At 41.0% G+C, this 18,797-nt stretch overlaps 1 protein-coding gene across 9 annotated transcripts in view; it reads left to right on the forward strand.

Annotated features, from left to right (window-relative positions):
* LOC122548836 (vacuolar protein sorting-associated protein 13B-like) overlaps positions 1–18,797 on the forward strand; it is a 968,370-nt gene that overhangs the window by 62,136 nt on the left and 887,437 nt on the right. For all 9 annotated transcript variants that reach the window (XM_043687672.1, XM_043687667.1, XM_043687669.1 and 6 more), the window contains exon 4: positions 9,070–9,190. In XM_043687672.1, coding sequence (XP_043543607.1) covers positions 9,070–9,190 — 121 coding nt within the window. The remainder of the gene's footprint in view (positions 1–9,069; positions 9,191–18,797) is intronic.

Below are 18,797 nucleotides of genomic sequence, written 5' to 3' on the forward strand. Positions count from 1 at the left end.
TGAGCTACCAGAGGATGTGGTGGAGGCTGGTACAATTGCAACATTTAAAAGGCATCTGGATGGGTATATGAATAGGAAGGGTTTGGAGGGATATGTGGCGGGTGCTGGCAGGTGGGACTAGATTGGGTTGGGATATCTTGTCAGCATGGACGGGTTGGACTGAAGGGTCTGTTTCCATGCTGTACATCTCTGTGACTCTATGATAAACTAGTTACATCCTTTGGCATTCCAATCTCTCTGTACTCCATTTATTGTCTCCTTTTCCTCTTATCAAAGTTACAAGTCACACAACACCAGATTATAGTCCAACAGGTTTATTCGGAGCACTGCTCCTTCATCTGGTGGGGCAGGATGATAAAATCACAGAATTTATAGCAAACGAATATAGTATGATGCAACCGAAATGGGGGTGTGGTGGGGGGGATGGGGGATGGGTTAGTGGTTGTGGCAGAGATGAGTTAATGAGCAACTGTCAGGAATTTTTGGGAAGTGAACTCTGGCATCATGGAAGGAACATTCCCTGTTAACTGCTGATGGAGAGAGGAAGATGTATTTGGTGGTGGTATCCTGCTGGAGGTGGCAGAAATGGTGGAGGGTGATTTTTTTTTAATGCAGAGACTGGTGGGGTCAAAAGTGAACCCAATAGATATCTTCTAGCTGTGCCCTCCTCTCTTCCCCTCCCTTCCAGAACGAGTGCAGGAAAAAATGTTCGACATATCTGTCAACTGTGGTGAGGTGGGAATTCTCTTTTGAGGACCTGGGTACCTGGTGATGGCATTTGAATTCAGTGAAAAAAATGTATGGGTTTAAGAGTCCACCTCTGTTTGTCAACAACATTACAAAACATCAATTTTCCACACCCCTTCAATTCTGAAGCTGGGTCATATTGAATTAGATATTATTTCTGTTTCTCTCTCCACAGATGTCAGACTGCCTGAGTTTCTGCAGAATTAACTGTTTTTATTCCAGACTTCCAGCATCTGCAATATTTTGATTTTATTTGAGTGTTAAATTCCATACGTTACTCTGGTGGCATAAAGGACCCCTGTCCGCAGATCACTGATCTTGTCTGCTAGTTCAGGTTAGTCCAGTATCACGATGCCACTGTCTCTCTCCAGGTAATTCACTTTATGATAATGGGCTCCAAATTTATGGCTATGGACCATGTAAGCTTGTGAAATATAAATAATGTTTCTTTAAGTATTAATTGACTTTGTTATTATAAATTGAAGTAAATGTAAACAAAGAAATCTACCTGTTTTCATAGGCCAAGTATTATATCTAACAAAAATTATATTTTACTATTTTAAACAAGAGGGTCATATGATTAATAAATGGTTGTCACTGGAACAAAAATTGAACTTGTTTGGCTTGTAATCAGGGAGAAATGACATGTAGTTACCCAGTGATTATGGTCATCAGTGAAATAAATAAAGATCAGAAAGTAAAAGCTGGATTTCGACTCTCAATGGATGTGAATTTATAAAGAAACACATATAATTTTTGCCAAAATTTGGTCAACTTAGTGTTTTACTTCAATTATGCCTGTTTCTCAATGGAATACAAATTTCAAATTTTAGCCTGAAAACTAGGTTTTTCAATTACATAAAGGGAACATAGAATGTCACAGCGCAGTACAGGTCCTTTGGCCTTTGATGTTGCCGACCTGTGAAATTAATCTGATGTTTATCTCACCTACACTGTTGCATTATTATCCATATGTATGTCCAATGCCCATTTAAATACCCTTAATGTTGGCGAGTCTACTACTGTTGCAGGCAGGCCGTTCCACGCCCCTACCACTCTGAGTAAAGAAACTACCCCTCATATCTGTTCTAAGTCTATCATCCCTCAATTTAAATATATGTCCCCTCATGTTAGCCTTCACCATCTGAGGAAAAAGACTCTCACTGTCCACCCGATCTAACCCTCTGATTATCTTATATGTCTCAATTAAGTTACCTCTCGACCTTCTTCTCTCTAACAGAAACAGCCTCAGTTCCCTTAGCTTCTCCTTGTAAGATCTTCGTTCCATACCAGGCAACGTCCTAGTAAATCTCCTCTGAACCCTTTCCAAAGCTTCCACATCCTTTCTATAATGCGGTGACCAGAGCTGCATGCAGTACTCCAGGTGCAGCCTTACCAGTGTCTTGTACAGCTGAAGCATGACCTTGTGGCTCCGAAAATCAATCCCCTTATCAATAAATGCCAATGCACCATGTGCCTTCTCAACAACCCGACCAATCTGGGTTGCAATTTGGGACATTGAGATCTCTCTATTCATCTACACTGCCAAGAATTTTACCATTAGCCCAGTACTCTGCATTCCTGTTAATTCTGATCACCACCTTATAGGAAAGATGTGGAAGCTTTGGAAAGGGTTCAGAAGAGATTTACGAGGATGTTGCCTGGTATGGAACGAAGATCTTACAAGGAGAGGCTAAGGGAACTGAGGCTTAATAAGAAAAGATGGGATAAAGTGAGTGGAGCATAAATACTGGTATGGATGGGTTAAGCCAAAGGGCTTGCTTCTGTTCTTTTTATTCTATGTAAACTTATATGTGACTGAAGTTGCAGAAAGCCTAGATTGGCCAATGATAGCAGGTTTCTTTTCTCAAAGCCTTCAATGAATTAGTGGGGTTCACACAACAATCTGACAACTTCATGGTCACTTATAGTCTTCTCGCAATTTATTTTGGTTTCAGATTCTCAATGTGCCATCCTGAGACTTGAACTTGGCTTATGAATTCAGGCTTCTGGATCATAAATCTCAGATCATAATTAAAGAACTGTCACAATCTTTGATTCTCATTACTCCACCTTTCTTTCCCTTGCACTCTGTTACTGCACAAATATTACACATCATACCTTTTCTCAGATGCAACCTTACAGTAGTGCTTTGGACTGAAACTGGAAAGTACATTTCAATTCACGTGATGCCTAATCTTCTTCAGGGCAAATCCATGAGAATACTGTCTCTGCTGGGAAGACTTAATCTCCTTTGTTTGTATCTTGTGCCTATCTGTCTATCTTTTTTTAATCATTGAACATTTAGTTATTGAAAGGCTACTTGTTGAGTCAGTTGTTAGCCCCTTCACATTACATGGATGATGACATCAAGGTTGACCTTTAAATCCTCCAAAACTGTGGGTCCACTTAAGTATTGAGTATAAAAGTAAACCACAGGTGTGGGTTGTTACCATCTTTGCCATTTACCATGTAGGATTTGCTCAGTGTGGCATATCTTAAATTCTTTATGCATCTTCCGAGCACTGCTGGTCTCATCTGTTTGATTCCTTGAGCCCAGTCACAACGTACAGGAAGAAAAGCAGCTGTTTGTGGCAAGAAAAGTTGAGGCTCACAACTAATGCAAGTATCGTGTCATGGCTGGAAAGGGCAATAATATCGGATTCAAGATTAAAGTGGTGCTGGAAAAGCACAGCATTACTGTTCTATGTTAAAAAAAAGAGTTAACGCTTCGAGTCCAGTAAATGTTCGTCAGAACATGCTTAGAATTCTTGGGGAACTTGACAGGGTCGTTTCCCCATGGGAGAATCTAGAATCAGAGAACATAATCTGAGAATTAGGGGCTTCACATCTAAAACAGGAATGAGGGATTTCTTCTCAGAATAAGGAATCTGTGGAATCATTTACCAGAGAGGGCTTTAAGGCTGAGATAGATTTTGCCTGACCTGCTTGCTTTTCCAGCACCACTCTAATCTTGACTCTGATCTCCAGCATCTGTAGTCCCCACTTTTGCCTACTCAATAATATCAGATGTCAAGTGTGTGTAAAATTGTGGTTTTATTTGGACCAAACCGAATGAGGTCATCTTATCTTCCATTGTAGACATTGTGGTAGCTATTGTGCAACTAAAAACAATAGTTTATTATGTCTTCCCATTATTGTTAGTAAAATTTTTTTTTCATTTCAATCTTGCGAGTTGCGTGACACAAAAACCACAGAAAATAGTTTATTTAATTACTTTATAATCTCCTGATGATCTATAGCATGTTCACTTTGCATCAGGGGCTGTTAGGTTTAGAAGGGAGGTGTGGAATTGCATGTTAATGATGCGTAGTTGTAGTTCTTTCACTGCCTTTCATTGTCTTGTATTTTAAACACAGATATAATCTGTAGAGAATTGATTTAACATGGTTTATTTAGCTTTTCCTTGTTTGGAGCCATTCACTGATAGATTATGTTTTGTTCCTAATTGATGTAACTGTTGCATTCAGTTAATGCAGTTTGATGTCCATAGTATTGCTTCAACAAGCTGACACAGACTCTGAAGATGAGCAGTCACTCACTATCTGTTTGTTTATTTTGGGATGTGCTTGCTATTCTAAGAGTCTGACAGTCTCTTGCTTCATGGGGCAACCTCAATTAACCCTGATAGAGAGGACATAACTGAGCTTGAGCTTTTGTAGATTGTTTGGTGAGAAAACTTGTTGACTAATTTGAGCATGGATAGCATTTCTGATGTTTTATTGAATATGGTTACAGTTTACCAAGTTCTAAAGGTGCTTTAGTCAGAAACTGCTGCCATTTTTGGTAATAAAGGCTTTGTATTTATATTCCATGTGAAAGATTGGTTAATTTATTTATGTTATAAAGGTCTCGATGACATGGCAGACAAATGCATTTCCATTGGTATTGTTAATCAGGCTAAAACCTAGAATTATTTACAGAGTATTGAGGAACATTTTGGATTGGAAACAGGAGGTTTAAATATATTAAATATTTATAAAGACCTTCATGAGAAAGGATCATGAATTCTAGTTTAAGTTTTGCGTTTATTTGGAAATGATGCAATCAAGTTTGAAGAGTGTGTGCATTCTATTCTTCAGCATTTTTTTTAATCAAGGAAGTACAAGTCACTGTAGCATCTAGTTTTGGTGTTGCTGCTAATTTTGTTGATGTATTTCAGTAATGTTAGTTGTGCATCAAGTTGTTCAAGAGTACCGTTTGAACCACCGATTTATATTCAAGTTTGTAACTCACTCCAATACAGTGTATATTAGGAAGCATAACTGGTGATCTTTGAGCCAAAAATGTTTTAATAATTGTACTGTTATACTTAACTGGAAAGTGAATTCCAGGTGAATGTTGCTTAATTTTTCCTATGTGATCTGAAATCATTATGTCTGTTTTTATGGGTATTGCAGTGACCTTATTGATGGATAAAGGCAAAAACTTACATTACGCAGGCTATAATTTTTCAAACCACCTTTGACTTACGCCCTTGTTGAAAAGAAGGAATAAACATAGGTTTAATCAAAATTAGAGTAGTGCTGGAAAAGCACAGCAGGTCAGGCAGCATCTGAGGAGCAGGAAAATCGACATTTCGGACATTCCTGATGAAGGATTTTTGTCCGAAACGTCAATTTTCCTCCTCCCCGGATGCTGTCTGACCTGCCGTGCTTTTCCAGCGCACTCTAATCTTGACTCTGATCTCCAGCATCTGCAGTCCTCACTTTCCCCTGTAAGTTTAATCAATTTAACCTTGGTGGTGGAGAGAAGTTTTGAAACAATAGTTGTGGACAAAATTAAGTCACCCAGTTTGATATGGTTGATTAAAGTAAGCCAGTTTGCACTCGTTTAACTAGAGTTTTTTGAGGTAATGGAGAGGGTTGAGGAGGATACTTCCATTGATTTACAAGGCCCTTTGAAAGATATTTGATGAAGAGAAACTTCAAAGATTTATGAGCTAATTTAGACCTCATGGGATAAATGAGACTTTAGAAACATGAACATAAAATTGTCTCAATGATAAGAAGTAAAGAGTAGTGAAGAATAATAGGTTTTCAGATTGGAGGAATGTTTATAATGGAGTTCCCCAGGAATTGGTGTTAGCAGCCTTGTTCTTCCTGATTTTGATTCATGATCTAGGCCTTGGTGTGCAGGGCACAATTTCAAAATTTGTAGATGGTATGAGACTTGGAAAGCGTGCAAACCATGAAATGAATAATGGAAAACTTCAAAAGCATGTAAGGAAAAGGTTCTGAGATTATTGGAATGAAGGGACTAGTGGCACATTAAATTTAATTCTGAGACCTGATTCATTCTGGTAGGAAACATGTCAAAATATGATAAAAAATAAAATGAGGCATTGAAACAGAGGGATATGGATACATTCTTGCATGAATCATTAAAGGCAGCAGGGCAAGTTGAAAATGTGGTTTTTAAAGCATGTGGTATCCTGGATTGTCAATTGGGGCATATATTCATAGAGATATACAGCATGGAAACAGACCTTTTGGTGTAGCTTGTCCATGCTGACCTGATACATAAATCTACTCCCATTTGCCAGCATTTGGCCCATATCCATATTCCTATTCATATACCCATCCAAAGACCTTTTAAATGTTGTAATTGTACCACTTCCTCTGACAGCTCATTCCATACATACACCACCATCTGTATGAAAATGTTGCCCCTTAGGTCCCTTTTATATCTTGCCCATCTCACCTTAAATCTATGTTCTCTAGTTTTGGACTCTTTCACCCCAGGCAAAAGACCTTGCCTATTTACCTTATCGATGCTCTTCATGATCTTATAAACCTCCATAGGGTCACCTCTTAGCCTCTGATGCTCCAGGGAAAATAGCCCAGCTTATTCAGCCTCTTCCTATAACCCTGGCAACATCCTTGAAAGGGTTCAGAAAAGTTTCACCATATCCTTCTTATAGAAGGGAGACCAGAATTGCACACAAGGCTCCAAAAGTGGCCAAACCAATATTCTGTACAGGTGCAACGTAACCTCCCAACTCCTATACTCAATGCACTGACCAACAAAGGCAAGCATACCAAACGCTGCCTTCAATATCCTATCTACCTGCGACTCCACTTTTAAGGAGCTATGAACCTGTACACCAAGGTCTCTTTGTTTGGCAGCGCTCCCCAGGAGCTTACCATTAAGTGTATGAGCCCTGTCCTGATTTGCCTTTCCAAAATGCAGTATCTCACATTTATCTAAATTATCAGAATGAAAAAGCTAGAAAGCTAGGTTAAACGATGGCTTAACCTCACCTCGAGTTCAGTGCTGGACATCATACATCAGGAAGGATACTGGAAAGGGTGAACGAAAAAGTCATGAGAGTTGTTCTCGGAAAGAGAAATTTCAGTTACGTGGAGATTTGGAGAAGTTAAGCCAATAATTTCTGATGAAGAGAAGTTTGAGAGGAGATTTGATAGGGCTATTTAAAATCATGAGGGGTCTGGCTGGAATAGACAAGAAACTGTTTCCATTAGTAAAAGTCTTGAGACCTATAGATTGAATGTAAAGAAGCAATGGTGGTATCAGGAAAACTTTAAACGAAAGCAGCGAAGATCTGGAATGCACTGTCTGGGAGTGTGATGGAGATACGTTCAATCAAGGCTTTCTAAAGGGAATCAGGTCAGTTTCTGCAGAGGAATAATTTGTAGGGCTGCTGGTAAGTGGCACTAGGTGCATCAGTCCTTCAGAGGACCAGCAGAGTCAAACAGTGGGCCGAATGACTACATCCTGTGCTTTTAGAATTCGATGGTGCTGTGTTTACGTAACACCTCTTTTATGTAGCAGTTTACCCCATGAATTTGCCCAGGTGCAGAATTAACCAAAAGTTGAAACTAAGTCAAATTATTGCCTGTGTGGAAGTGTTTCTCGAAATGTGGTCAAAGAGGTGTGTTTTAAGGAGAGCCTTGGAGAAAGAGAGAAGGGGAAGACTGAAATTTAAGCAAAGAATTTCAGAGTTTAACTCTTGCCAGAGTTGGAACAATGATGCATTTGTTAAAGGCAGATGTTATAGAGCTGAAGGAAGATACCTCAATGAAAAGGGACATTGCTCAAAGCGATTTGATGACAAGGATGAGAATTTGGAGACATAAGAATACTGGTATGATGGAATTTAGGAACAACAAAGGCATGCATGCTGTTTCATAAGCAAATGAACTGTTCATTGTGATGGAATTCAGCAAACTGTGATGGGAGATCATGTAAGGTTACAGACTGTATTGTAGTCAGAGGCTACTAAGATTGTGAACACTGGCTGAAGTTGGAGATGGTATTGGAGGTGCAAGTACAGAGTTTGTAGAGGCAGTACTACAGACTGTTGGTACCGTCTTTTCCGTGTTCAACTGGAGGAAACACCATTGATTCTGAATGTAAAGTAATCAATTGCATAACTGTGAGAGTTGATGGGTGTTTGGAGCTGGGTGTTGTCCATGCAAATAAGTAAGAAGAGTGAACCAAAGATGAAATCTTGGGGAGACTGTTTGTGTCCTGGATTAATTCTTAAATTTAATGGGTGCCATAACTTTAACAGTTCTTGAGTTATTCAGCTGTAAAAATGCACATTGCTGTATTGTTAAATTATACATTTAAATTGACAATTTGTGTCATATGTTATTCAATTTAGTACTTTGTAGTCAGACAATATGGAGATTGTATCCAATAAAATGCAACATTAACATAACTAAAATCCAGCTGGGTTCCACTTCTTAAACTCGGGCTTGAAATCGTTTAATTATTTTTGTTTTTGTCACTGGGACATTTTTGTAATCATGGTGCTATATAAGTATAAAATGTTCATAATCTGGATGATTAGTTACTGTACAAATTGATCTTGACGGGATCTTGGGATTGTTATTGTGGAGTTTAACTGTTCTGAGTTACATCATGAAGGTGTTATTTCACTATCTTGTGTCTGTCTTGGGGACAGTCATAATTTATATGGCCATGTGCCATGATCTGAATTTTCAAATATGAATAATTGTGGTTCATTGAAGCAGCACATTTTCATTTTAATTAGATGATTATTGAATTGCAGTGATTCCAGATGTTTATAAAACATTTAGACATATGCATTGTGATATAGATGTGAACAGCCCTTCATGTAGTTACAAGTTGGCTTAAGCAGCCAGATAAAAAAAAATTCAATAGAAATGACCACCTTGTACTTACTGAAGACAGAAACTTTTAATCAAGTTCAGTTTAATAGTTGTGTAATGCACCTATAACTCTGTGTAAACATTTCAGTTGTTAACTATGTTCCCTTAGTGTGGCTTATCTAGATTTGTTGTTTTGCAGGATGATCATGAGAGCTGTGGCTCCAGTTCAACCAACCGCAGCACTACAGAGAGTATAAAATCATTAGCTAAAACTCGTCGCATCCAACAAGTGACCTCAACTGACCCTGATTTACCCCCAGGTGAGTGACGAATGTGACTGGGCAGCGAGGTATTTGAAATGTTTCTGTTGTGTGCATATTTAAGTAAAGACATATAACCATAAATAATCACAAAATATTGACAGGAAAAAGTGCAGTGATAATCTTATGTTGATGAGTGCTAACTCTTTGATGCACTACAGACTGAAATTTTCACATACATTTGTTGACTTGAATCTATGACAGACCCGAGGGAGTGTTTACCCAATGTCTTTTGAATGCAAGCTTATCTTCCCTTAATCTTCTGCTCTCTACTCTGAATAACAAACTTTATGGACAAAGAATTTGGTCACAGCTAGGTGTTGTTCCTGATGGCTGCCCTTTGATTTGAGGGTGATGGCTACTCTAGATGCATTTCTGTGGGTCTTCATGTTATTGAATAGGCCGATTCTTGGCCAGTATATATTTGGTCATGTGAGTGGAATCTAGTTCTAACATCGGTCTTATTCACTTAATGTCAAATGTAGTAACTTGATGCAGGCATATGAATCTTAAGAGTCGGGGGTTGGACTTATATAGAGAATTTGCTGTTAGCTATATGCTTGATTGTAATGGTAGTGCAGTATTGTTTCATAAATACAATTATGTTTAATTGGTAAATTGTATCTTCATTCAAAACTGTGCATTAGTGCTGCAATCTGTAAAACAGGTCATCATCAGAATTGTCACACTGAAGCAATTATTTACTAATTCTCTCAGTGGTTGATACACTTTGTGTCTCATATTAGTGTCGCGTTCTTGTTCTGTCTTAAATTTAAAGCAACAAAGAACAACAGTTAGAAGTAACTTATTAAATGTAATGCATTTGTTTTAAATTATAATGCGTTGGCAATAAAATCATTAACTGAACAATGAGTTTGTTAGCATTTTTGACCTCATTGGTAGGCTACACTTATTTTTCGCTTCTAAACACAAGCACTTAAGCTAAAATGATCTTTTAATTTATGCACATCAGAGGATGATTCCAGCTCTGACGGAAGAAATTCTGACACTGAATGAAAACCTTCTGCCACTTCCCTGCCTACTCCCCATAGTTCCGTACATTCTTTCATTTCAGACAGTTCCCTGTTGACAAACTCAATTGAACCTGCCTCCAACACATTCCAAAGCAGTGTATTTCCGATCGTAATCACTTGCTGTATGAGTGAATGTTTCCCTATGTTGCATTGCTTCTTCTGTCAATTTCCTGAAATGTGTGCCCTCAGATTATTCATCCCATCACAAATGGGAGCACCTTTTCTCTATCAGTCTGGCCGACTTCGGAGATACCTCTGTCACGTCTCCTCTCAATCATTTTTTTTCTCTGGGGAAAATATTCACAGCTTCTTCAGCTTTTTCCATGACCTAATTCCTCATTCCTGAAATCATTTTTATGAATCAGTTCTACACCCTGGCAAATGCCTTCATATCCATTCCAAAGTGTGGGGCTCTAAACTCAATGCAGTACTCAAGTTGAGGTTGAACTGTTGTTTTAGATGAGTTCTCCAGTCTTATATATATATCCTCTAATATATATATTTGAATTACGGACTGCCATTGGACACTTTTTCCTTTTTTTATTTACTTGTGGGACATAGGTGTCATTAGCTGGCAAGCATTTATCATACATCCCTAGTTTCCCTTGAAAAAGTGGTGGTGAGCTGCCTTCTTGAATCGCTGCAGTATACATTACTGTAGACTGACTCACAATGACTTTAAAGAGAGAATTCTAGAATTTTTCGAGGATTTTCACCGAGGGACACTGAAGGAATGGCCGTATATTTCCGCGTCAGGATTTTTTAGATTAGATTAGATTACTTACAGTGTGGAAGCAGGCCCTTCGGCCCAACAAGTCGACACCGACCCGCCGAAGCGTAACCCACCCATACCCCTACACTTACCCCTTCACCTAACACTACGGGCAATTTAGCATGGCCAATTCACCTGACCTGCACATCTTTGGACTGTGGGAGGAAACCGGAGCACCCGGAGGAAACCCACGCAGACACAGGGAGAATGTGTAAACTGAGGCGGGAATTGAACCCGGGTCTCTGGCGCTGTGAGGCAGCAGTGCTAACCACTGTGCCACCGTGCCGCCCACAGGATAGTGAGTGGCAGATAGTGAGGGAACCAACAAGAGGGTAAAATATACTTAACCTCATCCTTACCAGTCTTTGGCTGCAGATGCATCTAGGCGAAAGTGTGGACTGCAAAAGCTGGAGATCAGAGTCAAGATTAGAGTGGTGCTGCATAAGCACAGCTGGTCAGGCAGCATCCGAGGAGCAGAAAAATCGACGTTTCGGGCAGGAGCCCTTCATCAGGAATGAGACTGGGAGCCTCTGGGGTGGAGAGATAAATGGGAGGTGGGTGGGGCTGGGGAGAAGGTAGCTAAGAGTGCATTAGGTGGATGGAGGTGAGGTAAAGGTGATAGGTCGGAGAGGAGGGTGGAATGGATCGGTGGAAAAGAAGATAGGCAGGTAGGACAGGTCATGACGATGGTGCTGAGTTCGAAGGTTGGAACTGGGGCAAGGTTGGGGGAGGGAAGAGAAATGACAAAACTGACGAAGTCCACATTGATGCCCTGGGGTTGAAGTGTTCTGAGGCAAAACATGAGGCTTTCTTTCTCCAGGCATTGCGTATGGTGAGGGAGTGGTGATGAAGAAGGAGGCCCAGGGCCTGCATGTCCTCAGAGTGGGAGGGGGAGTTGAAATGTTCAGCCACGGGGTGGTGGGGTTGATTGGTGCGGGTGTCCCAGAAATATTCTGCAGAAGGCATCCAGTTTCCCCAATGTAGAGGAGACCGCATCAGGAGCAAAGGATACAATAAATGACATTGGTGGATGTGCAGGTGAAACTTTGATGGCTGTGGAAGGCTCCTTTGGGCCTTGGAGGGAGGTGTGGGTGCAGGTTTTGCAATTTCTGCGGTGGCAGGTGAAGGTGTCAGGAGGGGAGGGTGGGTTGTTGGAGGGGGGACATGGACCTGACAAGGTAGTCACGGAGGTAACGGTCTTTGCGGAAAGCGGATAGGGGTGGGGAGGGAAATATATCCCTGAAGGTGGGGGTCTGTTTGTAGGTGGCAGAAATGTCAGCAGATGATGCGGTTTATGCGGAGGTTGGTGTGCTGGAAGGTGAGGACTGGGGGGTTCTGTCTTTATTGTGGTTGGAGGGTTGGGTTTGAGGGTGGAGGTGCGGGATGTGGATGAGATGCGTTGGAGGGCATCTTCAACCATGTGGGTGGGGAAATTACGATCTTGAAAGGAGCAGCTATCTGGTGTGATCTGTGGTGGAACTGGTCCTTCTGGGAGCAGATACGGCGGAGGCGGAGGAATTGGGAATACGGGATAGCATTTTTGCAGGAGGTAGAGTGGGAAGAGGTGTAATCCAGGTAGCTGTGGAAGTCGGTGGGTTGAGAATACTCTCCATCATATTGTGTGACATTATCATGGTGCTAAATCTGATAGGCTTTGAAACAGGTCTAGTAACTCAAGACTGGGCATCTGTTAGGTGCTGTGGGCCATTAACAGTAATAGAACTGTACTCAAATACAAGTATATTCCCTGATCAACATTACTGTCAAGCCATGAGATCAAACCTTTTCAATGGAGAGTTCCGCCATCCTGGAAACAAGTCCGGTGAACCTTCATTGCATTCCCTCTGTGGCAATATCTTTCCTGATATAAGGAAACCAAAACTATATAGTAGTCCAAGCTCTTATGTAATTTAAGATTTTAATATTCTTCTACTCCAATCCTCTTTCAATAATGGCTGGAAATTCCATTATCCTTCTTAATAGCTTGCTATATTTGAATGCTAGCCTTCAGTGATGGTGTGCTAAGGACACCTAGGTTCCTTTATAAACTGGGAAGTTGCCGTATTCCTACCAGACCTTAGGGCTGCTATCTGATTGGAGTGAGATCAGGCCTCTTTCCTGAAACGTTGATTCTCCTGCTTCTGGGATGCTGCCTGACCTCCTGTACTTTTCCAGCAACACACTCTCAAATCTCATTGGAGTGAGACAACTGGTGGTGGTTTAACCTGGAAGTCACCCTACCTCAGGTGAGAGGGGGAGGTTGAGAAGGAGGGTCCTTCATGGTAACCTCAGTCAGTGCAGGAATTGAACCCATGTTGTGGTGTCACTGTGCATCGCAAACCGGTTGTCCAGCTAACTGAGCTTATTGACCCCCAATCACATCTACACTTTCTAACCTCTTGCCATTTAAGAAATAGTCAGCACATATGTTTCTCCTACCAAAGTAGATAACCTATCATTTTTTCACATTACATTCCATCTCCTATGTTCTTGCCCATTCACTAAGACTGTTCACTTTTCCCTTGGTTGCTTTAAATCTTCTGCAAAACAAATTCTTCATCAGTTTTATATCATCTGCAAATTTGGAAATATTACATTTGGTGCCCACCTCCACATCATTGAGATACATTATGAACTGCGATGGTCGAAGTACTGATCCTTGAAGTATCCCACTAGTCACAGCCTGCAACAATGATCTATTTATTCCTATCCTTTTGGGCCTAATACCCAGTCATTGATCCATGCCAGTATATTACCTCCTGTCTGAAGTGCTTGAATCTTTCTAACCAGTCTCCTGTGGGGGACTTTAGCAGAAGCCTTCAGAAAATGTAAGTACATGAAGCCCGTTTGATCTCATTTATCAATTTGTTAGTTGCATCTTCAAAAAATCTCCACACACAATTTCCTATGGCTATAGTCTGAATGAATAGGCCCTCTTGCCCAACCAGTCCACACCGACCCTCCAAAGAGTAACCCACCCAGACCCATTTCCCTCTGACTAATCCACCTAACACTATGGGCAATTTAGCATAGCCAATTCACCTGGCCTGCACATCTTTGGACTGTGGGAGGAAACCAGAGCTCCTGGAGGAAATCCACACAGACATGGGGAGAATGTGCAAACTCCACACAGACAGTTGCCCGAGGCTGGAATTGAACCTGGGACCCTGGTGCTGTGAGGCAGCAGTGCTAACCACTGAGCCACAGTGCCACCCCAAATCAATTAGATTCATATTCCATCTCTTAGTGATGTTGCTGACAGCGGGCCTGATTGGCATTAACTATTTAGCAGCAATGATTGCCAAATGAACTGAAATACATTCCCATTTTAGGGGTAAATTGGTAATGCTACCGAAACCTTCCTGACAGCAGATGAGTTCCCTTGCTAAGGTGGAAGTGTAGTCATTTCATGGAAAGGAGGTGCTGGTGTTGGACTGGGATGGACAAGGTCAAAAATCATATGACACCAGGTCATAGTCCAACAGATTTATTTGCATCACAAGCTTTTGGAGTGCTGCTGTTTCATCCTGATGAAGGAGCATTGCTCTGAAAACTTGTGATTTCAAATAAATCTGTTCAACTATAACCTGGTGTCGTGTGATTTTTGACCATTTCATGGAAGCTGCCTCCTTGCTTCAGACAAGGGGGCTAATAAGTCTTTCACATGGTTACCCTGTTTTGTGCTTATATTCACCTACCTGCATCAGCCCTGTGGTATTGCCAGTTGGGCATCACTGCAGGCTCTCTTATTCGACTTGCTGGTCCCTTGGTCTGCCCACCATCTTATTTAAATAGGGTTCCTGGAATGGCTACCTTTGGGAAGATCAGGACTGAGGTTGCATGGCTCTTGATTCGGATGAACCCAAAGTCAGGGTGCTGAGAATCTCTGCTAAATGAATTCAGCAAGGGGAGGCAGTGAAGGAGCATTAATAACACCGAAATAGTAATCTTGAATCAAAGAGTGTGGTGCTGGAAAGGACCAGCTGGTCAGGCAGGAGAAGGAGCATGAGAATCGACGTCTCAAGCATAAGCTCTTCATCAGGAATGAGTAATCTGGAACCCCAGCTTCTGTTCTCAGACATGAGTTTTGATCTCACTATGGCAGGTAGTGGAATGTGGATTGAACAAAATATGGAAGTATAATCTGGTCTCAGTAATCACGTAAGCATTGTCAACTGTCATAGAATCCTTGATAGTTCACTCATGATGTTTTTACAGGAGGAAATCTGTGGTCCTTTTTTAATGGCTTGAACTATGTGACTCTATACCCTCAGCAATTTGGTTGACTCTTAACTGCCCACTGCTTTATCCGAGAAAGCCACTCTGTTCAAGGGTAATTAGGACTGGGCAACAAATACCGGCCTTGCCGGGAATGTCTACATGCAATGTAAGAAGACAGTTTAACACACTTAGGTTTGAAGTGTCAGTGGCCATTGTTGTTGTTTGCGATTGCAGATAGCTCTTGATTTCCTTAAATTGGCCTTGAGTCTTAATTATCATTCCAGGAGATGTCATCCTGCACAATTAGACCAAAAGGTTCATAGTGGACAACAGATTTTGTTGAAGCAAATTACTCCAGATGCTGGAATCCATACTGGAAACAACAAATGCTGGAGATCACAGTGGGTCAGACAGCATCCATGGAGAGAAAGCAAGCTTACATTTTGAGTCTAGATGACAGCTCAGAGCTGAAATGAAGTGTGGAGGGGGCAGCATTTATGCTATATTTTGGGGGGTGGGTGTACCAAAGACAGACAAGTGGGAAGAAGTAAGATGAATTAAAGGCAAAATTGTTCAGTAATAGAACAAATTTAGCTAGGGGAGGAGAGTATTGGTAGATGGGGAGTGTTCTGACCTCCACCATCAAACCCATATTCTCCTCACTCCCTCTGTCTGCATTTCACAGGTATCATTGCCTCCGGGACACCCTAGTCCATTCCACGACTACCAACACCACCCCGCCTTCCCATGGCATCTTTCCGCAGAAGGTGCAACACCTGCCCCTTCACGTCCTCCCTGATCACTATCCAAGGACCTAAACAGTCTTTCCAGGTGAAGCAGCATTTCACCTGCACCTCCTCCAATCTTGTGTATTGTATTTACTGCAGCCAGTATGGCCAACTCTACATTGGAGAAACCAAACCTAGAGTGGATGACTGCTTTGCAGAACAGCTCTGGTCTGTTTGCAAGCATGACCACGACCTTTCCGTACCCAGTCATATTAACACAGCGTCATGTTTGCATGCCCACTTGTTTGTCCTTGGCATGCTGCAGTGCTCCAGTGAATCACAGTGCAAACTGGAGGGCCAACATTTCATCTTCAGAGTAGGCACTGTACGGCCTCTGGAATAAATATTAAATTTGACACCTTCAAATTGTGAACCAATTCCCATTTATTCCCTTTCTTTTAGCTTTATGTCACATTCTCTACCAACATGTCCTCTCTCCCCTTCCTCCCCACCCCAGTGGGAGTGTTTTGCTCTTTCAAGTCTAGTAGTTATACACATTGTTCTGCCATTCTCACATTCTGATCACTTAATCTGAACTATTAACACCTTTTCTCCCCAGGACTCTGCACCCCAACCTCCCACCCCCATTTCCCCAACAATGCTGACACCTCTACACTTCTGCTCTGATGAAGTCATCTAGACTGGAAACATTGGCTTGCTGTCTCTCCATGCATGCTGTCTGACTGGCTATGATCTCCAGCATTTGTTGTTTTCAGATCAGCATTTTGTTGCAGAATGACAAGGTCTGAAATATCTCGACACTGTTGGTTTGAATTAAGATCTATATATTTTTGTGTCTGCAGTTGAGGAGCTAATTAACCACTCATTTTAGCTGTGGATTAAAGATTCAGCTTCATGAGGTATAAAAAGGATTACTTAGGGGAGGCGATGGCCTTGTAGTGTTATTGTTAGACTACCAGTTCTGGGCTATAAATGCTGATTTAATCAGTGACACCCATATTCTATAATGAGTTAAAAATGACTCCTACCTGTGCATACTTTATCCTAAAATTTGGAATGATTGCTGGTATTAACATTACCACAATGGAAGGAAAATTGAATTGCCTTTCCCATTTTTCTTCAAATGGCTATGTACATCCCAATGCAATTACACTTTGGAAATATGGTAATACATTTTCAGCTCTTCAGACGCGTTACTAAACCAGATTTACTTGTTTCAGTCATGTGAACTTTAGCTGTGGATGAACGATCTAGCTTCATGATCTATCAAAAGGAGTACTTAGGAGAAGCAATGGTCTCGTAATAATATTGTGAGACTATTAATCCAGAGAGTTGAGAATGTAGTGCTGGAAAAGCACAGCAGATCAGGCAACATCTGGGGAGCAGGAAAATCGATGTTTCGGGCAAAAGCCCTTCATCATATTAATCCAGAGACACAAGTAATGTCCTCGGGTCTCTGGTTTGAATCCTATCATGGGAGAAGGTAATACAGTGTGTATTTGCATCTCTTGGGGGAATATTTGTTTGGAATGAAAACTTGCAATTTATTGTTGCGTAAACAATAATGGTTTTGTAATGTCTGATTTACCAAAAACCAATGATTTTGCACACTTGATTTGATATTCACTAGTAGGATTTTATATTGTCACCTAAAAACCAATATCATATCCAATCCATGCATTGTCTCATTGATATGTTGCTGTTTCTTTCAAACATTTCTGAGATCCACTCCACTCTAAGTTCCTCTCTAGGCCAGAATTAAGATCTATATATTTATGTATCTACACTTGAGGATCTAATTAACCACTCATTAAGATCAACTACACAAGGTGCTGGTGAAACCACATTTGGAGTGTAAAGAGCAGTTTTGGTTTCCTTAAAAGATTTCACTGGAAGTATTTCAGAAAAGGTTCACTACGATGATCCCTGATTTGGAGGGACTATCTTATCAGCAAGGGTGAAGTAAGTTGGGACTCCAATCATTGGAATTTGGAAGAATGAGAGGTGATCTCATTGAAAGAAATAGAATTCTTAAGGGGTAAATACTGAGAGGATGTTTTCCCTTTTAGGAGAATCTAGGACAGGAGGGCAGTGTCTCAGAATAAAAGGGTGCCAGTTTAAGACTAAGATGAGGAGGAATTTCTTCTCTGAGGGTTGTGAGTCTTTGCAACTGGTTGCCATTGAGAGCTGTTAGGGCAGAGTCCTTGTGTACATTTAAGGTTTAGATTCTTGATCAGTAGGGGAATCCAGGGTTATGGAGAAAGGCCAGGAAAGTGGATGTGAGGAATGTTGAATCAGCCATGATCCTGTTGCAGGGTTGAATAGCATACTTCTTTCTTGTTTCTTATGGTCTCCTGATTAAAACACAAGTTTAGTTACAAGATGGAAGAAAGACCCACCTATGATGTCACAGTTTCTCTTGCAGAAAGAAACCAATTGAAGTGACTCTCTGCTTTCAGCTTTTATATTCCACCATTGCTGTCCTTTTCACATAGGTCTGCTTTTCTCTTCATGAAACTGTTGACCTGCTTTCTCTCATTGCTTGAGAAGCTGCTGACTTCGCTCTTTATGAAACTGTTGGTCCCTGCTCTCTCATGCTGCCTTTGAAGTTGCAATGTCTTTGCGCTGTTCAGAAGCTGAGGCTCCTGCTCTTTTGCTCAGTGCATTTTTTTCAGCTTTTAGTTGCTCTACGCATGGCTGTTTAACAGTTTTCTTTGTTTAGCAACATGCTTTAAATCTTATGTACTATAAACCTCATGTGGTTTTTCTTTTTTGCCTCTAATGCCGTTCGAATCACTTCTCTGACCTTGCAATATGGTTGTATCTTTAAC

The sequence above is a fragment of the Chiloscyllium plagiosum genome, chromosome 4 (genome assembly GCF_004010195.1).
Source record: "Chiloscyllium plagiosum isolate BGI_BamShark_2017 chromosome 4, ASM401019v2, whole genome shotgun sequence".
Taxonomy (NCBI): domain Eukaryota; kingdom Metazoa; phylum Chordata; class Chondrichthyes; order Orectolobiformes; family Hemiscylliidae; genus Chiloscyllium; species Chiloscyllium plagiosum.